Genomic DNA, 24,572 nt, shown 5'->3' on the forward strand with positions numbered 1-24,572 from the left:
ACAGCTATCACCAGACCTTATTCTTGCCAACTTTGGGGTTTCAACCATGAAGAGGATTATAGGCTCATAAGTAATAGATTTACTAGTTCAAAGTCAATAATAAATTAACGCTTGCTCACAAAAATGCACGAGATTAACAGCAAACAAAGTCAATAATAAATTAACGCTTGCTCACAAAAATGCACGAGATTAACAGCAAACAAGGCTGAAATCTTCCACTCCTCCCCCAACCGGGAAAAAGGGGATAGAATGCAAAAATAAGCCAGTCGTTGGCATTCAACATGAAACAGCAAGGGTAATCATCTCCGCAAATCACATCAATGCGCAGAGTTATCCTTAGGAAGGGCCATCCACATCTCAGCAAACCAAAGCAAGTACCAAACCTAACTTTTCATGGGCCAGCAAAGACATATAATATCAGCAGTAGGTCACATATATGGGTATGATACTAACATACAGCCCCTTCATAAAACACCTTTGGCTCTATAATATCATAAGATCAGGTTTACGTATAAAATGAAACAGCTAAAACAGGATAATTTACATATGACAAAGGAAGCAAAACTACAACATTTTGGCATCAACTTCTTCTATTCCCCGAGAACCATTGGCTTCTCAACTTTTCAATGCAAATAAATGACAGGAACCTCATTACTGGAGGTGATCAGCATTCCATGTGCTATCGATGCAAGAACTCGAGAACAATGAATATCATGTATCCAAGGAGAACATAAAAGCCCAGATGAATTGCAGATTATCTAATGCAGGCACGGTGTGCAACAAAACCAAAATCAATCTATTTTAGCATGTGCACCCATCAAAGCAGCAATTCAATGATATTTCCTGTACAAAAAGAAGTAGGCAAGCAACAAAACAAAATCAATCTATTTTAGCATATACTAGTACCAAAGTAGTAATTCAAGATATTTCCTGAGCAAAAAACTAGCTTATTTTCAAACAACTCTCACGGCAAGTGAAGTTATTGAGAATATGAGACTGGCATCTAAAATTGGCCAAAAGAAACGCATGCATTGACGAGATATGACTCTTCATATTAAGTAAATAAATTAAGCTTTGGCATATATTAGACAAAGAAACTTGACATTTATTAATTGATTCAGTAATATATATACCTCAGGTTTTCTAATGTAATGCTTCAAGTGGCGCCCGCATAATACTGCAAGGCCACCTCGAGAAGCGATGGCTCTCCGTATAGAAGATTGAACACATTGCTCCAATCTAACAATAGCCCTCTTAGCGTCCTCATGTGAGTACCTAGAAACTAGAGAGAAAAGAAAACACAATTAATTTATATCCCATACAAATCATCATCATTATACTGGATATTTGACCCTCTGACTTACTACTGTCAACTCCAATGGCAACAGTTGAATGTCATTATTTTGGAAAATTAAAGGAATTATTGTAATTGCTAATTCTAGGATCATTAGTGAAGATGGAACATGTCATCAAATGAAGAGGAATTTGAACAGCAGGCAGTAAATGCTGATGAAGAAGTACCTTCTCTGCCGACATAGGTATCCCAATCGTTGGGACATAAATCCATGTCGAGTATCTGGAAGAATCAGGGTAAGTTCAGAAGAGATACAAGCTAGTACTATTGAAGTTTCTTCATTTTTCCCAAAAAAAACCAACAAATCATAGAATTCTACCATGGCTTCAATATCAGAAAAACAAGGAACGTCGTCTCCGCTTTCAGACTCTTCCGGATCCACGACAGAGGGACTTCCTTGTGGTTCCTGAAAATCATCTCTTGTAGGTCCTGCTCCGGCATCTAAATGAAAAGTCATAGCATTGCATATATCAGAGGACTCTAGCTTGGTCAATGCTTCTCCATTTATGTGTAATGGTCCAGATGCTGTTATGCACGGACTCCGGTCTAAATGGGCATTGAGGGCTGGCCTGGAGACAGAATTAAGATAGTTACTGCTGGCAAATTCACATTTTACCCCAGAACTAGCAAGTGGATATTTTGGACCAAAATTTGACGACGCCTGCAGCCCCATTATCTGACAGGGCTCGGAAGATTGTGTGTGGTTCTTTTCTTTCTTTAAGAAGCTCCGTCCTTGTTCTCTGTTTCCTCGGTTAGCAGATGATAAAGAGAGGCCACTGCGTGCCTTATGACTATGGTACGATGTAGACGGGATAAAATCATCGTTGCATGGAATCTCTGGGTCTTCACTATTCAATGTGCATACCATAAGTTCCTCACGGACGTCTCCAGGAAGAGGAGGATCTGGTGCCGCTGTTGATGAAAGCTTATCGATGTCTGCACTACCATGCTGGTACCCATGATCAACGTCTAACTTATCAACTCGGAAATCTGACGTTGGTGGAAAATTTACATCTTGACCACTAGCCAGATTTGAATTCAGTGTTTGAGTTGGACAAGGAACAGATGTATCATCTTTAACACTGCTGTTTGCATAATCCAACACCTGTAAATTAGCACTCTCGTTACAAACCTTATCTGTTGTACCTTTCTCATCAACGTCCATTAATAGGTCATCCCCATAGCTCCATAAACATTCAGAAAAATATACAAAGTCATTTTCAGAGAGAGCAGTAGAACTCCCAATTTGCTTGAGAGCATTTTCATCCGACAAAATTTTCTCAGAGCTGTTGTTGTGATCTGGCAAACACATGTGCTCCCTATTGAGATCATCGCAGAGTTTCATTACCTCTTCTATAGAAGGAATCTTATCATTCATTAGGATTGCAGGTGCTGCCACATCTTCGATCGTCTTCCATATAGGTAACCTCGAATGAGGAGATGACAGTTCTATCGAGTGGTTGGACGCACCAGCACCTGGAAGCGTATGACCTGGCTCCACGTCCTCAAGAACAGCACAATCCTTTGGATGACTATTATCCACATGCGTACTTAGGGTATCTTCATGACGACCATCAGAACTTTCAGTGTCCTTTCTCACTAGTTGCTTGACTGTGAATACAGGGACCTTTTCGTTGAACTTGTTACAGTAATCATTTCTCAAGTACCCTCCTTTTTCACTAGTTTCTTTAGCTGCAACAGAATCCATGACCAATCCAGGATTCAAAACATTTGCGTTAGGATCCTGTCCACCAAAGTGGCCTTGAATATGATTTTCATGCACAAAACTTTCATTACAGATGAAACCATTCACATCAGGTTCATCAGAGAAAATAGAATTTGCAGACTGGCTGCAAATCTGCTTCCGCATAGCATAATATATTTTCCGAATGCTCTCGGCTTTTCGTTTACCTGAAGTTTCTGGATTTTCTTTACAACTCCCAGATTTTTTAGCTGAAGTTTCGCACTCAATCATACGAGCAGAAGCTTCTGCAGAGATGGAAGGATCATAAAGAAGCGAATGCCACCGCTCTCTTATTTCTCCGACGGTAAACTTTCGAGAAAACCGTACAGCTCCTTTAGCTAGTGCTTCCAGAGAAGCACCCGACTGCACATACATGGAAACAGATAACAGGCAGAGGAATAAGCATCTTCTTTTTTAAAGAAAGCATGCGTGAACTCACATGCTCGACGAATTAAAGTGCGATTATAGCTAACAAGTTCCGAACCGGACACCATCCAAATACAATTTTCTGACAAAGCAACAACTAACCGCAAATACAATCTGAACAGCTCCATTCTCCATAATCCTCAGCACACAACATTTTACAGAAAAAGATAATACTAATAGCAAATCCGATGCAGTCTCTGAGCCTCGCTATCCCGCAAAACTTATGACTAACTTCGTTTGAATTGCAAATAAGCTCAACCTGACACTTGCCCATGCTGCCTAACTGATGAAACAATCAAACCTCGGTTTCTACCATAGAGACACCGTTTGCTATCGCATGTCAAGACCCAAAAAGAAAAAGAAAAAAAGATGACCCATGGAGAGGAGCCCGCGACAATTTACCTCAACAGCGTTCTTCAACAACAGATCGTCCTCAGGTATCCAACTGGGGGCTGAAGCAACCGCCGCCATCGCGCTCGTGATTCGAACCCCAAGCGAAATTGAACCCATATCTAACACATTGCCCTGGGTTCGAGGGCGGCGAATAGGCGAGCTAGGCGTAGCGGCGGCGGCAAAGACCGGCGGGGACTCGGAGTCGGGGAGCCGCAAAAAAGTCGAGAGCGGCGGAGATGGGGTTGCTGCTCTGGGCTGCCCGGTCGCAAGGCTGAACTCAAGAGACCACGGGAGAGGTCCGACGATGGCGGCGAGGGTTGCTCCGGCTGGAGAGTCGGACTGTGCTGTGCCAGCGAGAGACGGAGACGGAGGCCGAGGCTCGAGGTTAGAAGAGAGAGGAGAGGTTTCGGTTTCGGTTTCGCCCTTTTTGATTTTGGATTTTTTGGAGTCTATTCTATTTTGTCATGTATAATCTACATTCGGTTGATTACTCTATGCTAATTAACATGTTTGCATAAGACTTGAATTGCATATTATCGTCACAACTCCCCAAAAAAAATTATAAAACAAAATTGCAATTCAACCTACATGTCGACATTTTTTTATTTTTTGATAATCCAAGATCCGTAGGTCGTAATCGGGCCAACTCACCACTACCCGAAGGGCGGCGAAGACCCTTTCCGACACATGTCGACACTTTAGATAAAGCACAAAGTGAAAAATAAAATTCTTTCCAAACACGAATGATGCGTACTTTTATTTATATTTTCGCCTTTTGACAAGTAATTTGCATGTCAATCTAAGGGCCTGCATGGTAACCATTCTCATTCTCTGATTCTCATCCCAGAACAGTAAAAAATGAGAATGCTGTTTGGTAACGTAAATAATTCTGATTCTGATTCTGTTCCTAGAATCAATTTTGGAGAATCGGAATCGGTTTTAAAGTAAAATCCCGAAGCAAAAAAAAGTTACTTCTGGAAAAAGAATGACTTTTGAAAATAGCAAACAGAATGAAGTCTCACATCTCTCACTTTTTCCTTGTAATTTTCTCGTCATTTTTCCCATCTACCTAATAAAAATAAAATAAAATAAAATAAAATAAAATGAAATGAAATGAAATAAAAATAAAAAATAAAAAATAATTTTTTTTAAAAAATAACAAAAAATTTAGAAAATCCTAAAAAATAGAAAAAGCTTAGATTATGCTAGTTTGACCTTATTTTCATAAAGTTGGGCCTAAATTTCATAAATTTCATAGATTTCACTTTTCTACAAAGAATATTGCATAGGGTGAGGGCATCCAACATGCATATCGGTAGCCGTGCGTCACAAGATGTTTCTATGTATTTAGAAAACGCAACATTTAAAGAACTTTAAACATCATGTATTAAAATTTGTATTTCATTCATGACATGCTAAAAAATAATGTATTTTAAATTATTTGAGTGTGCATTGAAAATTAGTCTTTAATTTAGAATGAAATTTTATAAATTAACCGCATAGTTATTTGACTTAAATGAAAAAAATAGGGAAAGAATCATTTTTTTGAAACATAAATTTTGTGCAATTATCAAACACATTCTGATTCTCTAAAACTTATTCAATATGAGAATCAAAAAATTCATTTGAACCGGAATCGGTTTTTCCGGATCAGAATGAGAATCAGAGAATGAGAATGGTTGCCATGCGAGCCCTAAGCGTCAAAATATTTTTATTTATATTTTTGATATTTAAAAAAGCCGAAAAAGATGGCGACGCGGCGACTTACGAGCCTACTTAGCCCCGGCCCGAGCCACAAGAGCCAAATGATTTCTCGTGCAGGTTTGGTTGCTGGCCGAGTAAGAGTTCAATCTGACTCGGAGATTTTACATAAAAGAATTTTACGGTGGGTGAGCTAGAACAAATATATATTTAGGTTGAACCTTAAGGTTCACCCAATAGTTACCTTTGTGCGCCTATGTGATTAGAAGAAAGTTAAAAAAAAAAAAAGTAAAACTTCAATTTAAAAAAACATGGATCTGTTAATTAGTTTATAATCTAAATAATGCTAGATATACTAATGGATTTACTAAATGATCTGGTCTGTGATTTGCTAGACCTGTTAATTAAAATAATCGCCTGATGTTTTGTCACGTCTTTAGTAAACTCATTTTAACTATACGAGTATTAGTATCTCTAGCAATACTGAGAAACCGATTTACGTTCTCTCTTTTACCTAGCACACTAGCAATTGTGCATCGACCGGACCAGGTTTTTCTCTCTGACTGAATAGTCTACTGGTTGAATCGAATCGATTAATAACCCGAGAACCGGAAGGTAACCGGAAGGTAAGCCGGTTCATTGACCGGTCCAGGTTAAAAATTACTGATATTTTCTATCCCTCCTCCCAGGTGGCCAACCAATAGGACCGTTCCACGTGTCTCCGTCATTCATCACTTTCTTCGGGAGATAAGAGAGAGAGAGAGGCAGAGAGAAGAAACCTCCCAATCCCTGCGGCGCCGTCGATTGCATGGAAACATCTCTTCGGTTCCACCACGAACACCGCCTTCCGACCCCAACAGTCCACGCGCCGCCGCGATCAATCAACCGCCGACCGCTACCCCAAGGACATGTTGATCGCGCCATGGTGAGAGCCGATCTGAACATGAGACGAGCATGCGCTCATCTGCGCTTCGCCATCTGCAACCGCAGGTCCCGAGATGGAAGGTCGATTTTCGCCTGCCACACGCCGACCAGTAGCGATCGGTCGCTACGTTCCACGACGGAAGCGAGCGCGAATAAAGCAGTAAAGAGGGAGGAGGTGGAGGACGAGAAGAGGTCGGCACCTCCGCCGCCGCCGGAGATGCCCTCGCCAGGAGATTGTTGCGGCAGCGGGTGCGTGAGGTGCGTGTGGGACGTGTATTACGAGGAGCTCGAGGCTTACAACCATAGCCTGCGCAAAGATGAAGGATCTGGTTCCAATTCCAACCCGTCTTGACATTTGATGTGGGGATTCGTCTCAATGGGATTCATGGGTTGACTCAATTGATTTGGGGCTTTTCGGGTGTTGCTGTTACCGGAGATTCTTTCGTTGTTGCATATTAGCTTCGCTTATTTAGCGAAAAATAAATAATTTATAAAAATATCTTTTTCGAAATATTTAGCCGATGAAAATTATCCTCGTTAGCAATGACAAATCCCAAGCATCTTCTATATGAAATGGAGCTAGCAAGAAAGAGTTTGGCGGAAACGGTACACAATAAATATAAAAGACTACAACTATTTGATTGTGGTAAAAAGTTGCGATCGCTCATTTTGTTTTTGGATTTTTCTTGATAATTCATTCGTAAACTTTTCTGGAGAATAACTAGGTTTTCTATGGAAAAATAAATAAAAAAATCTCTCTTCGAGAAATCTAATGCGTACAGCAGTAAAATCTAACAAAGAAAAATGGCAGGTTTATTTGTGTAGAAATACGGAAATATTAAATGAAAAGGAAAAGTGAATAAATTCGGGATCCGCGGTTTTAAAGATGTTTTGTATGGGAATTATTGCTCCGGCCAAATTTTTCAATAACGAGTTTACAGAAAAAAGCACTAAAAAAAGGGGGAAAAAATGAAGCATATCCTCCAAAATAACCACTTCATCCCTTCCTTGCGGGCTTTAGTAGTCGGAATAAGTAGCGGCGAGCAGTTTCAAGTTCCGTACAAGTTCCACCTAAAACCTAAAAATGAAATCTACTCGGGCGAAATATGTAATGACCTGAATTTTTGCTTGGTTAAAACTAGGAATGGATAATTCATGAGGACGTGATCTAGTGACGTTTATTTTGGATATTTGTACCGTCGGTGTAGCGGACTCAATAAATCGACGGGCGCGATGGAAATGCAAGTTAGGGGCCGTCAATTGCCGTTGCTCGCCTTAGGATTTCTCGAAACGGTCCGGCGCGAAATTAGTTCGCGATTGAAACCGCGAAGCAAACGCCTCTCATCCCTCCACTATTAATAGCCACTACACTCTCTTCCCCCGCCTGAGCTCCCTCTCTTCCCCTCGTTCCCTTCACACAACCGAGAATTGCAAGGTCGATCGGGGTCGTCGGCATCGAGACGATGCGATTTGAAGAGAGACCGCACTTAGGCATTCCGTTATGGGTCGCGGAAGTAGTCGGTGAAGGTAAAAGTAAAAGTATTTAGGCACACAAACAAATAAGAAACAACGATAAAGTAAAAGCATCGATCATAAATATCATCAAAAACGAAAGTTCGGACTAGTGGTTCCGGATTACATACTCATCATTGAACGCCACGGAATACCACAAGGTTACACAAAGATACATACCGAGAAAAACATGAAAACCTGGAACCCGCTCGTTGGAATATGTTTTTCAATTTTCTAAACCCGGAATCTACCTTGCATACGTGGAAACTTGGAACTGGACGGGATCCTCGCGGGTCTGATTTCGGGTTTCGGGTTTTACCATAGAACCATGCGCACTTTTTAGGAACAAGTATCTCGACGGCACTTGTTAATAATCCAAATAATAAGATAATGTCATTTTAAATATGTCTTTTTTTCAAGTATTGTGGGTATTTGTTGAGATGCAAATCAATATATTTCGTTATTAGCTTTGATAAGAAAGTGTCCGCATCATCCACATCATTGATGCATGTAGACCTTAGTTCTGCAATTTGTCTCTTAATACTGCACGAGATAGAGGATCTTTGTGAGCTGCTTTTGCGCCGCTCCTTAGGGCCTGCATAGTAACCATTCTCATTCTCTGATTCTCATTCTGATCCGGAAAAACTAATTCTGGTTCAAATGAATTTTTTGATTCTATTCTTGAATGAGTTTTAGAGAATCAGAACGTGTTTGATAACTGCACAAAATTTATGTTTCAAAAAAATGATTCATTCCCTATTTTTTTCATTTAAGTCAAATAACTACGCAGTTAATTTATAAAATTTAATCCTAAATTAAAGACTAATTTTCAATGTACACTCAAATGATTTAAAATACATTATTTTTTAGCATATCATGAATGGAATACAAATTTTAATACATGATGTTTAAAGTTCTTTAAATGTTGCTTTTTCTAAATACATAGAAGCATCTTGTGACGCACGGCTACCAGTATGCATGTTGGATGCCCTCATCCTCTACAATATTCTTTGGAGGAGAGTGAAATCTATGAAATTTATGAAATTTAGGCCCAACTTTATGAAAATAAGGTCAAACTAGCATAATCTAAGCTTTTTCTATTTTTTTAGGATTTTCTAAATTTTTTGTTATTTTTTAAAAATTCTATTTTTATTTTTATTAGGTAGAGGGGAAAAAATGACGAGAAAATTACAAGGAAAAAGTAAGAAATGTGATACTTCATTCTGTTTGCTATTTTCAAAAGTCATTCTTTTTCCAAAAGTAACTTTTTTTTTGCTTCGCATTTTATTCTAAAATTGATTTCGATTCTCCAAAACCGATTCTGGGAACGTAATCAGAATCAGAATTATTTACGTTACCAAACAGCATTCTCATTTTTCACTGTTCTGGAATGAGAATCAAAGAATGAGAATGGTTACCATGCGAGCCCTAATTCTCCAAAACCGATTCTGGGAACGTAATCAGAATCAGAATTATTTACGTTACCAAACAACATTCTCATTTTTTACTGTTCTGGGATGAGAATCAGAAAATGAGAATTGCTACTACGCATGCCCTTAACGTACTATATCTGTGATTTACAAAAAAAAAGGCTCTATATGCGGTGGGGCCCGGCCCGGCCCGGCCCGATAGGAGTGGCCCGCCCATCTGAAGAGCGAGCCCCGAGCTGTGCTACGGCGGGCTAGTCGGGCCTGTTAGGTTTTTCAAAAAACGTGGGGTGCGCACTTGGCAGTTTGCAGTTCACACGGAGCTCACAAGAAGCAGAAGAAAACCAGACGAGCGAAGCATCTCCAACCTCCTCCTGCTCCAGCGAAGAAGAAGAAGATGATTGGCAGCTACCAGCGGAGAGCTCGCCTTCTTCTCCTGGGGCTGATGGCGGTTCTCCTGTCTCTCGGAGTCGCTCCGAAGGAGGCCACTGCCTCGACTTCATCGTCGGCCTTCGTGCAGAACGCCATCTATTCCAACAAGATCGCCATCTTCTCCAAATCCTACTGCCCGTACTCTCTCTCTCTCTCTCCCTCCCTCCCCTGTTCATTAACTCGATTGTGGACCTTTTCTTGAACCGATCAGCAACAGGATTAGGTTTTTTTTTTCTTCGGTAGCCTATTTTGATCCATGCTCGTTGATCCCGGAATTGGATTGCTTCCCCTGAATTGTTGACCTAGCTTTGAATGATTGTGCCCATTTTTTTTAATCTCGCCCTTTATGTCGAGGTGCTGCTTTTAGCATGTTCACTCCATCCTCCACGGACCCGTTGACTTGGTGCTGAAATTTGTCATGTAAACTGTGGCTCTTCTGGAAGGACACGGTAGAAGTCTGTCCAACTCTTGAGGATTGTTCGAATAGGTATAGGATCGCAAATCAATATCGAAGAAGCTTGTGGAAGATGCCTATATGGTTAAAGGGCTTTGACCATTTTGGGAGGGCATCTTGTGATGTGATAAATGGTTCTTTAGAGAAGTTGTAAGTTGTATCGATAGCTCAATTGCCAATATGTTGCCCAGAATTCTCAGTGCACATGTAAATCATCTACTTTGCCCTTTGCACCTTATTTTGACTCTTCAGGGAACTCAAATCCGATTCGTTCGTTTGAGTGTGCTTTGACATACTCCTCTTCGTAGTGCTTGTGGCAATGTGGACTGGGGGCTACATAGAAAGCGTCAGCAGCTGCCGTTCTAATTGAAGTGCTCTTTTAGGCAGTTTTTAGTCCTTCTTTTGTAGAAATTGGTTGAGAAAGAGCTTGTTGGATTGTTAAGTTGGTAGAAGTAACAGAGCAGAGCTATTTGGAAAAGAAAGGGTTGGACTCCTGAAAAACGTATCTTTCAAGTAATTCTTATATTTGGAAGCAGTTTTGGACTTTCAGGCTCAATACGTATAGCACCAGGAACAAAACTACAGCATCTTAGGATGCCTCTAAAGTCTCTATAATTGGACGCCTCGTCAATCTGACAGTTTCTGGTGTTCATGAGCTGAAATTCTGCTGACTTCTGTTGTTTTGACTTAAAAGAATGATGGGTCAAAGATTTACAACAAGAGGATCAGCTGTCTCTGTGCTGAACGAGTTGTCCTTCTAACCATTATAAATCATATAAATGCCATTCAGAATTGCATGTTACCTCTTTTTGCTAAGTGGGTGTGGCCGAATGAGTTTGCTGGCTGGGGAAAAGTTTTTGCATTGCACATCGGTACCGTTTCTGCATGAACACGCACAATGTGCATTCCGCAAGTATATCAAGTTATTAATCTGCTGACAGTTCCTTCTTTTTGTTTAGATGCCTTCCCTCTCTCTCTCTCTCTCTCTCTCTCTCTCTCTCTCTCTCTCTCTCTCTCTCTCTCTCTCTCTCTCTCTCTCTCTCTCTGGTCGTAATGTGTATGGGCCTGGTTTTGAAAGGCAAACTTCATCCCACCCCCTGCCCCTTTGTAACCATTGGGCCGTCTGCTCAGGGTTCCTATGTCATCTGTTGATATTTAAATCATAGACTCGTCTTTTCCTGTTGCCAGGTACTGTTTACGTGCCAAGCGCATTTTCAGTGAACTGCGTGAGCAACCTTATGTTGTGGAACTTGATCTTAGAGGTACTTGCTCGTGTTTTCTTTATTGATAGGTTTTTCAGATGATGCACAGGAACGATTACAAAAGTTTCTATGCTTTGATGCTTTTCTTCGGAGCAAATTAGTAAAACTAGTAAAGCCTTTTTTTTATCATATTTTCCTTTTTGGTATACAGAAAGTAATTACTGTGTTCTTGACCTCATGCAGATGATGGTGGTCGAATTCAAAACGTTCTTTTAGATCTCACTGGTCGACGCACGGTCCCACAAGTATTCGTGAATGGCAAGCATATTGGTGGATCAGATGGTCTGTCCTTGGCTCTTTCCTGTTTGTTCCTCCTTTCCTCTGTTTCTATCCCTTACAGTGATAGCTTTAGAATGATTTTCGCCTGAAACATCCTTGCTCAGAGATCTTTCTCTTAAGTTTATTAACTTTATATCTTGCGTTGTATTTAATACCAGATCTCAGTGCTGCAGTCACGAGTGGTCAGTTGCAGAAGCTCCTCTCCAGCAGTCGATGAGTAACAGGAAATCAGATGTAGTAGGATATGACCCATCTTTGTTTCGTTTTGACGTGTCCCATTTTGTAAAATAAGGTGCGAGCCTTTAGATTGTACAAAGGTACAGCCTTTTTTCGGCATTGGTTGGGGCTATTGGTTCCTGCATGCCTATTGAGTCTGTAAGTACTCCTTCGGGAACTAAAACCATCAAGATAAGAACAAACATGGTTGGCTTTGTGAACATTACTTTCACATTCAACTGATCTCTCTCTCTCTCTCTCTCTCTCACGCATGCGCGCGCACACACTAGGTAATGAGACGAAAATCCCGTTCTTGGCTTGTAGTGTCAGTTGCTTTGTTCTCTTATCTGCATTTGTTTTTCTCTTACAGACTGGAAACATATTAGTTGTCAACATGAGCAACAGTTGGATTTGTGTAAGCCTGACAGAATTACTGTTCTTCTTACGTGTGAATTAAGCTCCATCAAGTCGATCCGATTCTTGAGAACGTGCGAAGAAGAATTACTTGGCATATTTCTTCCTATCCCTCTCAGGATGTTTGGTTATTCCTACCGATAGCACATCAACATGTGTAACTTCCTTTGCTTTCTGGGATGGACCTGCTAGGTCTTCAATAACAATTATGCTAGGAGTGTGTAGTAGAAGTTCGATACCTTCACTCGGAGGATGGTCAAGAGTAAATTTAAGTCCGAGCTCGTCAACATATTCAGTTAGACTTACTTCACTCAAAAGCTTAATTTATTGAATTATGGGTCAATTATGATATATTAATTATTATACTCTACATTGATTTTTTGATTTGGGATTTCTCTAACACAATTCATTCACATGTGCATCCTAACAAATTAAGCGGTCGATCATTCACCGCAACCGAATTTTGTTCGTGGGAGAGGCTTGCGTAGGTAAACTTGCAGTGCCAAGGATCTTTCATTGCAGATCGCATATCCAATCGGTTCCGGAGTCATTGCATAAGTGCGGTTTTACCGGGTTGAGCCCGAGAAGTGGCGATATCAAAGCATTTATCAACATATATTCCAGGCCAGACAGATTCTCTATGATTCCATTGAAATCAAAAGGAACATAAAGTGGGTATGATCAATGAAGCCTGTCCTGGCAACTTTTGTGGCTTTGAGGCGATGCATCTATGCTGGTGACATGACGTGCACATGTTTGTGGCTTCTGTCTTGGAGAGAAAGCCGGGTATAATGGCCAAATAGGAAGCATGACATGACCATGACACTGTCGAGGTCGGTGCACGACTGGCCACCAAGGATTGAGACACAGTCCCGATGGTTATTTAGTCTTTGCTTCGTCCAATCAAAGCAGATTCAGATCGTTTCTTTGTTTTTTTTCAAGCGGCATCAATAGAACGCGCATTATGATGGCCGTTTGGATAAGATAATGTGATAATTTGTCATTCCACCTAATAAATAAGTTTTCGTATCCCTAGTAACTTAGGCCCTGTTTGGTTCAGCATTACAAATGAGCATTGGGGTTCTAAAGTCCCTTGGCCAAATACAAATGGTGTTTGGTTCATTTTTTGGCTCACTTTGGGGAGATGCAATTGCATCTCAAATGCTCTCCAAAGTCCCTTAGCCCAAAGTACCTCAAGAGGTACTTTGGGCTAAGGGACTTTGGAGAAATGCAACTAACTTTTTTATTATTTTAATTTTGTCACATTTACTTGCCGCTGCCGCCACCGGTCGCCGCCCGGTCGCCGCCGTCGCCGGTCGCCGCCATCGCCGACGCCGCCGGCCGCCGGTCGTAGCGGCCGCCGATCGCCTAAAAAAGAAAAAATATTTTACAAAGTTCATTTTTCACCGAACAACATTCACGTCAAAATTGCTTTTCAAATGTGTTTTTAAAATATACTTTACCAAACACTATTTGCATTTTGAAAAAGGCCTTTAGCCCAAAGGTATTTGCATTTTCTCAAAGTCCCTTGGCCAAATGCTGAACCAAACAGGGCCTTAATGTCGGGTCGTGTGGTTCTCGACTATTGTTCTCCAAGGAGAAATAGAATAAGATTTACTCTAGGTAAATGGTACGCCGAGAGGGAAATTATCAAAAAAAAGTTGTAAATCTATTTTATAAGGATGCCAATTCAATCCTAAATTTTTCGATTTGGCTAATGTAATCTTAAAACTTTTGATAATTGTTCCTTTAATTTTAAACCTTTCGATTAATCCAAAATTAGTCAATAATTGTTGATGTGAATGCCAGCAATCCGACATGGCACGGCCGGTCTCGACGTGGATAATATATTTATTTTTTAATATATTTTTTGGAAAAATGGAATAAACAAAAAAATCCAAAAAAAATTGAAAAAATTGTTTATGTCAATGCTAGTTGTACCGTATAGGACAATTGACATCCACATGAGCAATTTTCCACAAAAATTAATCAAAAAGACTATATTTGATAGATCGTCAAAAGATTTAGAATTAAATTGGTGAAATTAAAAAATTTAGGAATGAATTGACATCTATTTGATATGTTTACGATCTTTTTTGGTAATCATCCTATAAGCAGAGAGTAGAGAAAATAAGGGGTAATTGGTTCCCGGGTGGGCGGTTCCCACATCGAAATTGGGAATTGCCCACTAAGGACCAATTCCGAAAAATTAAAATCGGGAACCGCCCGTTGTTTCCTTGGACCCACTCAAGAATCGTATTGCCAAATCCAGTGTGATTCTTGGGTGAATCCATGGAACTGGTCCTACCAACCTTCACGCTGCCAGTGGCTTGTTTTTCAGCAAGCCATTAATCAATCGCACCAAGCTTTTTTCTTTTTTTCCAGCAAAAAAGAATGCCAAGTTGTTTGTAAAAAAAACTTCAAACACATGCAAAGAATACTTCACTTCCTCTTTGTACTTCGAACGATGAGTAGATTGCATAAACTAAAAAGGGGCAAATGGCAGCAATTGGGGTTTCCAACTTACAACAAATGGAGGCGACCAAGAGCAAGAGAGGGAGGCGAGGCCGTGAGTCCCGTATGCGAGTAACGGCCGGAGGCGCACCCGTAAGTCAATGGGAGTTGAGAGTCGAGAGACAGAGGGACCGAGAGAGTTGCTTGAGAGAGTTGAGACGAGAGAGACCGAGATGATACAAGACAACTAACGAGCGAGATTAGGGGGACCGAGAGTTTTAATTTCCTTAAAAATTAGTGTGTGTGTGTGTGTGTGTGTGAGAGAGAGAGAGAGAGAGAGAGAGAGAGAGAGAGAGACCGAGAGAGAGACCGAGATGATACAAGACGATTGATGAGCGAGATTAGGGGGATTGAGGGTTTTAATTTTCTTAAAAATTAGTGTGTGTGTGTGTGTTGGAATTAGGAACTGGATTGGGAAACATCGATTCTAGGCTGGTCCGGGCAGTTCTGGATTCCTTTGCAAATCCTAGTGGAAATGTGACCATTTCTCTTACATCGGAGAATGCTTATTGGGGGTTGGGAATTTGGGAGAATTAACTTGTTCGAGATTTGATCTCTGTCATTTTTCCTTCCTAAGTTAAACTTGTGCCGGTCTCATATTTACAATTTTCTTCTGCTCCCTTCCCACGGCTACTTATTAGGGGCGTTCACAACAAACAAAAAGCCAATACTCCCGGCGAAATTGAACGAAACCAAATTGATCCTCGCGATCAATCAAATTAATAGTTTGGGTCGGATCGAGATGATCTCGTACTTAATCGTCCAAAGCCGCAGTTCTTTCAAACGCAATCTCAGCATAGCTAATAAATTTTTCTCGCCCAAGCTGTCGATTGCGCTGCTAATCTCTCGCTGTAATAAGCTCAATTAGAAGATTTCTCCTACCACCGAATGTTATATTAATGGCGGTCCCGGGTATCATACCCGACTTCTTCTCCGGTCCTTTTCCTTGAAAGCAAAAGAGGCCAAAAAGGGAGCTTATGATATCTTAGATCCGGAGATCTGTTCGTCCCCACCAAACCATAGTCGATTTGGTCAACTATTGGCCGCTTGCTAAGTTAAGCTTAACCAAGAGATAGTTCATTGAAACATTGAGCGATCGGTCGCCCGACTAGGGCGACGAGATCAGAAATCACTTTACCTATCTAGATATAATCACAAGGCCGTTCGGTATTCATTTATATGGTCATAGATGGCCTGGAGGACACGGCCGGTGTCCCTCTGCAACGTTGGAATTGTGCGAGTATATCTAAAACGGGCGATCAAGATCTAAACGTTTGATTCGCGAGTCCATTTATAGCGTCTGGTTTGGTGTTTGTCTCTTGGTCTTCTATGGATTCTGTATATGCCCCCCCTATCACTGGATAGCTTATGTTTTTGCTGCTGCTGCTGTTGTCGCTATTATTATTATTGCTGCTGTTGATGTTGTTGTTGGTATTTTTATTATTTTAATGAACAATTGTAAAAGGAGGTCGGACATGAAGCCAAAAGTTTATGATCATGATCGGGGCTACAAGGCCATCATTGGACTAAAGTTTTCGATTCAGGAATTTGGGGAACACAGCCGCATTTTTGCACCCGATATGTTGTCCCTTGGTCTTTTAACAATGCGATTATTCTATTCTGAACCGTAGGTTTTCGATTCTTGTTCATTTCCCTTCACAAAAATTCTTATTAGTGTGCAGGGAACAACAGCTTAAAATTTACAAAAGCAAACATTGATCTGAAATGAACAAAACAATCTCTTCACATCGATTGCGTGTAAACTATCACAGGTCTAGGTGAAAATTACCATAAAAGTCATAAACCCACCGCAGTTGTACCTATTCGGTTCTAATTTTTTTTTTTGGCCAATTTAGTCTTAAACTTTTTGCATTTGTGCTAATTTGTGTCAATTCAGTTCAACTAGCTAATTTTGATTGACCGGTCTCGATGTGATAATTTTTAGTAATTTTTTTTATTCTTGTCTCTTCTCGTTCTTCGTCGTCGCCCTCACCAATGGCTGGTCACCAATCCGACGACCGACTGGAGAAAGAAGGAAAAGAAAAAAAGAAATTTCAAAAAATATTAAACTATTATTAAAAATTGTCATGTTAGCATCGGTCGGTCAAAGTAATCTAAATTGGCATAAATGCAAAATGTTTAAGAGTTAGTTGGCATAAAAAGGTTTATGACTTAATTGAAATAATTACAATAAATCTATGACTTTTTTAGTAATCTTCTCCGCAGTCGAATATCCGAATTTATCCGATTTACGAGGTTTAAGTGTCGTTTCATAGGATATGAAAAAAGACAAAAGGATCTCTTCAACCTCTTCACTCCATACCTAGAAGGAGCCAAACATTTGTGTTCACAAAAATCCCACGCGAGGGAAGGCAGGAAGGGGAAACCAAAAAAAAAGTTGGTGGACCCGAAATTCTGCATGTGATGCCCCCCCAAACCAGCTCGAAACTATCTCCACATCCTTCTGTTCTTGCCATGGAAAACTGGAGTCACGGGACTCAGAAGATCGGTCGAATCCAAATGCGTTGAGAGAACACCGAAAGGAGAAGAAGACCCACGTCATCCGTTTTGTTCGCATTTGAATTTAACGACGTCGCTTAGTCAACATCTGAAAATAACTATACGAAATCCCCTTTTTCGTGCGTATTTTATTGACTAATCTTCAATGCCGTCCCCCTTCGAGTCACGCGCGTGTGCGGTGGCGCGACCACAAAATCTTTCGCCGCACGCCCTCGCCTTCACGATCTGTTTGGCGGACACTTTCTAGCTAGTAATTTCAAACGTCGGTATTGGCTATTGGGCATGTTGAGAATTTCAGTAAAAAGCCGGATTGATGTTTAGTCGGACCGGCCGGTTTGTTGCGATTCTTAGTATGTCGGTTTGGACTAACGAAGAGTGAATTGGAGGGATTCTAACGCACAAATTCGTATTTAATTGCGTTCGAGTTACTTAGGTTTAGAAAAGAGATGCTCCGTTTAGTCTGTCGTGCTCGGATTGGCAAACTCGTCATTCCAAAAGGGATAAATGCGTTCTCAAGTGCCGATGAATCAATGCGAAGTAGGCAAACCTCGAAATACGGTGACCATACCACGTAAACTAAATTTGAGACGGACTAATCAGGTTAGACATAGACAATGTATGTGGCGCCGAAAAAGACTCTTCTTTTTGGGTTTTACACCATTGCCAAATTTCAACTCCCCGCGCATTGGCATCCTTTCATTTGGAAGACAAATATCGAAGAGAACATTCGAAGGTCATACTCCGAGAGAACCTCGGAAATTTCTCCGCGTCGGCCTCGGCCTTGACCGGACTGACCCTCTCGGTCGGACTTCCTTCGATGTCTATGCCAAACTATTATTACCATGCTCCTGAGCTCGAGCTTGATCACTTGATCAACATGCTAAGCCAACTCCAAGGGCGATGAATCCCCGTTCTGGTTTCTAGTACCGCTGGAGAGAGACGACGGGACGATAATCCTAGACAGACTGGATCATCGAGCTTGCCACTTTGCCCGTGAGTCGATCACTTCAGTTCCATCTCAAGGTTTCTGTACGAGTTCCTAGCTCGACGGCCCTCGTTGTGGATCGGAACAGGAGCTGAGATCCGGTGCGGATTGAGGACGAACGTTTTTTTTTTTTTTTTTTTTGAATTGGAGTACGAAAGAAGGAGACAAGAAAGCTGACTCTGAGAACCGCCCGAAAGCTGCAAAAGATGAAGAGTCAAAGGCCGGAGGGGAACAATCACAGGGCTCGAGGTCATCCTCCCGCCCCAGACTGATCCTGACTCGCTGCATCCTGACATTCACTCAATTATTGATTGCGTCGAAGAAGACTGGCCCCTTCCTTCCTCCCCACACGTCCATCCGGATTGGACACAGTCACGTTCAACGTTCATCCAAATTCCTTCGGCCCGGCGTTTGCATGGCCAAACCCTACTTCAGCAACTGAAAATTTTCCAGAAAGAGGAGCGAATTGTGGTCAACTTAAGATATGGATTTGGCCCTTCTAACGGCGATCCGGAGATTATAGAGATCGATTTCGGTTTCCATGCTCTCGGATGTAATGATCAGGGTCGATTGGCTTCCACGAGCGATTTTGGCTTGATGGAGACCGCCGATGTTTTAGCATGCGATTTAGCTGATAAAGATTAGTATTTAAATGTAATATCAGATCATGTAGTGCATGTTGTCATCCAATATGAACCCCACAAGATTCACTGAAAATTAGGGCTTTATACACTTTGAAATGTTTAGGTTTGACACGGAAAAAAAAGGGTTGAACTTTCGAGCTTAATCAAGAGATACGTGAAGTTAATCAAGAGTGGATTGACTTTAAGGGCTGTAAATTGTTATGTGTGCTGGCAACATTTAGAGCAGATTGACTTTTGAGGGCTTTTTGTTTCCCTTTACGATGTAAGAACCATGAATTTTATTGTCCAATTGATATTACGACAAACAAATAGATTAATTGGAGAGATTCAAGAGAACGTTAAGTCAAGTTTTGCTCCAAGAACATAGGTCATGGGTGTCGGTTGCGACACTTTATGTACCTTTGTGGAAATTGATCGACCCCAAAGTTTGATAACTCGTGTTACCATGAAAAAGAAAAATGAAAAGAAAACTTTGTCGTTCACGGTAAAATGAACCGAAATTCGGCGTGATCTTGATTAAGTTTAAGTTTTATGGCATACTTTCAACGATTGCCTCCCATCAAGTGAAAGAACATTGTCCTTTTGTCCATCCTTCTTCCTCAAAAGAATGTTTTAATTTGACTCCACGCATCCTTTTCTAGCCCCCAAACAACCAAGAAAAAGGTCTGCCAATCAAGAGAAAATCGCATGCGACAGGACCATGCTACATCATTGCTCATATAAACCCTAGATCATTCATTAATGTCTTAATTAGGGTTTGCATCCCAAATTGCACATGCCTACCTACCTTCTTTTCCATTGTATCATGAATTAGATAGTGTGGTCACAGATTCCTTCAATTAAAGCTTTCGAGGGTCGAGAACTGCAAAATCGATCCGACTAAGCTATATTCGTGCGATCCGAACCCGTGATCGTCAACTTTTTTTTTTCCCGATATAAATATCAGAATTGACTTTTGTTTTTCCCCCTTTTTTTTTCTGTTTAACTTGGATTCTGCGATTATCGTATTCCGACGCTCTTCAATTTTGATTTGGCAATTGTGTTTACCCAAGTAAGAAACAGGCAATTGCCAAAATTTTGGGGATTGATGTGAAGAGAAAATGACTTATCTGACAAGACAAAATAACATTCCCGGTGAGGACAAAATTCCCATGTTGCTCCCAAATTCCATCAATGTCGTGAAAAAAGTTAATCTCCGGACCCCCACCAAAAAAAAAAAGTCTAAATTCTCGCGGAAACTAATGAAGAGGACCGCCTTGCAACCGCTCGGATCCAATCACTGTCAATCGCCGGGATTTCCGGCCGTCGGATTTGAGGTTTCTTCCTTTTATTTTATTATATTGTTTCATTTAAGATTAATTTTAGAAAAGAAAATCTTTTTGGGCTCTTCGCCGGTTGAAGTGTTGATGGCTGATGATCGTTTGCAAGGAGTTCTTTCTCTAATAAAATCGAATTTCAAAGTGTTACTCATATCGCAAAAAGATTAAATTAGTGTCTCGATGAATTTGTTCGAAATGACAAAAAGATTTTGATAAAGTTACTCAACAAAAGAAGTTTGATTTTCGAAAGGTTTAATACAACGAAAAATCTTAAAATGATAAGCTTATGACAAATTTATCCAAAATTATTTTTTTAATCACGAAAAATTTCAAACCGGTACACCCGTGATAAATTTACCACGGATCGGTATATCTATGACAAATCTACCTTCCATTAATTTTTGTTAAATATAACTATTAAAGTACTAAGTTGTATGACCATGGCAATTAACAGATATATCGGTTTGGGGTTTTTACCCTCTGTTTGTCATAAGTGTATCGGTATGGAATTTTTTATGATATCAACCTAATTTAACGAGGGTCAACTTGTTATAAGTGTATCAGTTTCAAAATTTTCGCGGTCCAAAAAATTAATTTAGGATAAATTTGTTACAAGTGTACCACGTTATGATTTTTTATGGTAAAAAAAATAGTTTTGGATAAATTTATCACAACTGTATCGGTTTGAGATTTTTCGTGGTAAAAAAATAATTTGGGGTAAATTTGTCATAGGTATACCAATTTGAGGTTTTTCATGGTATTAACCCTTTTTGAAATAAGGTGTTACATGTCATGAGAAAAATTAGTCAATTGAACTCGTTTTTCTTAAGGAATTCTCTTAACGAGTGTTCTAGGTATTCGTTAAATTACCAAATTAGAAAATAAGCTAGGTATAGAATGCCTCATAAATACTTGTTAAGGGGTTGAAGAAGGAAAAATTTCAGCCATCCACATGTCAATTTTTTCTATTATAAGTTATGCTTAACAGCTAGTAAGATTTTTAAAATGGCTATCTCAAAATTTTGAAAAAATTGCCAAAAATATCATAAACCTATTGTAATTGCGCAATTTAGTCTCAAATTTTTTGTAATTATATCAATTTAGTTAATTTGGATGGGCAACGTTGACGTGACAAATTTTTAATAATATTTTCATATTATCTATTTTTTTTTATTTTTTGTGGGTTTGGGCCGGCATCTAAAAAAAAGAAAAAGGCATAAAAAATTATTTAAAAATTTAAAAATATTGTTAAAAAATTATTGCTTCAGTGTTGGCCTGTCAAATGGAATGAATTGGCAAAATTGAAAAAGGTCTAGGACTCAATTGACCAAAAAAAAAAAAAAGAGTTTAGAATTGAATTGGCACGATTGCAATAGATTTAACACTTTTTTCGGTAATTTTTCCCAAAATTTTCAACAAACTAGCATTTCTTTTAGTTTGTGATTAGAGCTTTGGAAAAATAAAATTACACTCGTATACTTAACAATTCACTATTAACATAACCTTCTTCTCTAGGATCTTGCTAATAAGTGTATTTGCCAAATTCAACAAAAAATTTGTTATTTCAAATGTGCAGTTCTCTCTCATGTCATCTGTAATACGAAAAACTTTAAACATTTCCACACTAAGAATGGTCAAAGAGTATCCCGATGCTACTGATCAACAAGACATTTTTTTCTTAATTGAGCGACTTAAGACGTATCATGCGAAACATTCTCCAATTCAAACCTTAACAAAATAAAGAAAGACAAAACAAGAAGGTACGAGGAGGTGGCGCTTTCCTCCCTTCTATCGCCACAACGCTTTCCACAGAATGACAGATATTATTATTTATACACGAGCTCGATAAGACGCAATCCTCGTCTTTCATCGCCCTAATCTCTGTACCCCACTACTTAACTACGTAATGATGGTAAGCAATACAGTAAAAGTAAAATTAAACAAGTAATTAAGTGTCTCTTTTTGTGCATATTCTGAAAAAAGAAAAGAAAAAACAATTGGGTAATTTATTATCCGAGTGCAGTGTTCGTAAATAATTGGATATCACGTGCCTTTCCCCAGCTTTATAAGTGGAGTCAAACTTTGACCGCTAAGTTCTCCTCCTTGGCAAAAATTATTACCCTAGAGTAATAAGCAGAGATGTGATGTGAACGTTGGGCCACCACAAAGTTTAAGGTGCATGTGAACCCTAAACTATATATATATTTTTACAGTGAATTAGTTATGAATGTAGGGCGCGGCATAATTCGCAACTTACAAGCTTAATTTACCTAAGTTTCGCATCGGAACATGATGTCATGGTGAAATCATAGGAACGATGAACACCCGGAACTCATCACGGGAAATTAAAGAATTCTTAATGAATAAAATACATCTTAGATACTCAAAAAGATTTAACCAATAAACACCACGAACTCACCTTAGGAAATGTCTAGGTTCATCGAGTTTAGCCAAAGTGATTATGAGTTCATGAAGTTGTGTGAATAAAAAAGCTCACAAAGTACCTTGTCGAGAACATGATCAACTTACAAAAATTCCGGTTCGGTGATTCCTAAAGTGGATTAGGTTTCTACAATAATTTGTTCATTAAGGGTTGCATGATGGCCATGGGACTATCAAATGTAGAAAGAAAAAGAGCACACAAAAAAAAAAAAGCAAGAGACTTCACTATGTTTATATGACATGCCATGTATCGTACGAAGGGCTCTCTATAAAGTTACATTTTCCAAAGCAAAAGAGAGACCGAAGTAGGGTTAGTGATGGACAACAACACGTGCGTGAAAACATTCGTTTGATTGTATGATTACGACTTGAAATTAATCTCGATTGATTTAAAATTTGGTGCATAATTGAATTGCAAAGAAACCTATATCATATTGGCACATAAAGGAAAATTAATTTCTTCTTGAAGATGAAATTCATGTTGACGTTGGAGAAGGTCCACGATTTTTCACATAGAAATGTTCCATTGATGGATTTGTTATCGAAGCATATTCTTTTAACCAAAATCCATAATTGTTGGGATTTGGTCAGCATCTACAAGGGCGATGCTCTGAAGAGACGACAGATTATGAAGATGAAGTTGGGCTTCATTTAGGTGGAGATTTGTTGATTATGACTCGACACTAATCTCAATTGATTGGAAATGCAACTTTAGGAGAACCCAAATTGGATTCTTGCCAACATAATGGTGAACGATGCAAAAAAGAGCAATTAATTTCCCACAACACTTCTTTACTTATCGAATACGAAATTCGTGTTGATGTTGGAGAAGCGCTTGGGGGGGGGGTTGCATATAACTATTCATACAATCGATAGAAGTCGCTAGCTTGACAGTCGATTACTTCCGATCACACGATATCCCAATCAACGAGTATTTTATACAAAATACTTGGTGATGATTTGTGGATCTACGATTGAGATTGTACTGCTCATTGCCAGGAAAGCATTTCCCTACAATTGATTCTTGTCGGTTCGGTTTAATCTAGGAATTCGAAACGCTTATAATAAGGATGATGGAGTGATCCTAATTTACTTAGTAAACAACTAAATGAGTAGACATTATAGTTTTCAATTATGCATGCCGTTCTATTGCTACGCACAGTCAGTACTTTGAAAATTGAAATATATATATTTTTTTATTGAATTCCGTTTAATAAGTGTCCCATGTGCTCAGAACAAAATTCTTTTTTCTTTTATTTGTCTGTGAGCAGCACTTTTCAACAAAATCTTATAAATTCTAGTATATTATAATTTTTTTTCAGAAATTATTAATACACTAGAAAGCCAAACTCGCTCGAGACTCTATAGATAGATGGAGAGAGAGAGAGAGAGAGTCAAGAAGTGCTAGTTGCTGCTAAAGGAAAGTTCATCAGCTGCAAATATCTCACAACCACAGAGAGATAGCGAGAAGAGAGAGAGAGAGAGAGAGAGAGAGAGATCATGGCGGCGTTGCAGAGACAGCGTGATTCTGCGGTCTTTAATGCCCGCAGCAATTCCATGTTCCAATCACAGGTACTCTTCAGTCTTCATCCCCCTCCTAACCTCCCCTC

At 39.7% G+C, this 24,572-nt stretch overlaps 3 protein-coding genes and 1 long non-coding RNA gene across 4 annotated transcripts in view; 2 read left to right on the forward strand and 2 right to left on the reverse strand.

Moving 5' to 3' along the window:
- The window catches only part of LOC115741237, a 5,274-nt gene extending 903 nt beyond the window's left edge, over positions 1–4,371 (reverse strand). The window contains exons 1-4 of the mRNA XM_030675042.2: positions 3,927–4,371; positions 1,674–3,461; positions 1,522–1,576; positions 1,134–1,282 (exon numbers count right to left, since the gene is read on the reverse strand). Coding sequence (XP_030530902.1) covers positions 1,134–1,282; positions 1,522–1,576; positions 1,674–3,461; positions 3,927–4,034 — 2,100 coding nt within the window. The 5' untranslated portion in view covers positions 4,035–4,371. The remainder of the gene's footprint in view (positions 1–1,133; positions 1,283–1,521; positions 1,577–1,673; positions 3,462–3,926) is intronic.
- Positions 4,372–6,242: 1,871 nt separating this feature from the next.
- Positions 6,243–6,991, forward strand: LOC115741238. Its single transcript, XM_030675044.2, has one exon. The coding sequence runs from the start codon at positions 6,427–6,429 to the stop codon at positions 6,892–6,894; it is 468 nt and encodes a 155-aa protein (XP_030530904.1). The 5' UTR covers positions 6,243–6,426; the 3' UTR covers positions 6,895–6,991.
- Positions 6,992–9,792: 2,801 nt separating this feature from the next.
- LOC115741288 (glutaredoxin-C3) lies at positions 9,793–12,363 on the forward strand. Its single transcript, XM_030675125.2, has 4 exons — positions 9,793–10,051; positions 11,556–11,629; positions 11,813–11,911; positions 12,067–12,363. Exons 1-4 carry the CDS (start codon positions 9,879–9,881, stop codon positions 12,123–12,125), a joined length of 405 nt encoding a protein of 134 aa, XP_030530985.1. The 5' UTR covers positions 9,793–9,878; the 3' UTR covers positions 12,126–12,363.
- LOC125316114 lies at positions 12,241–12,717 on the reverse strand. Its single transcript, XR_007199438.1, has 2 exons — positions 12,412–12,717; positions 12,241–12,380 (listed from the first exon to the last, which is right to left on the reverse strand). It is a non-coding gene; the product is annotated as an uncharacterized LOC125316114 (long non-coding RNA).
- Between the last annotated feature and the right edge of the window lie 11,855 nt (positions 12,718–24,572).

This window comes from Rhodamnia argentea, chromosome 8 (genome assembly GCF_020921035.1).
Source record: "Rhodamnia argentea isolate NSW1041297 chromosome 8, ASM2092103v1, whole genome shotgun sequence".
Lineage (NCBI taxonomy): Eukaryota > Viridiplantae > Streptophyta > Magnoliopsida > Myrtales > Myrtaceae > Rhodamnia > Rhodamnia argentea.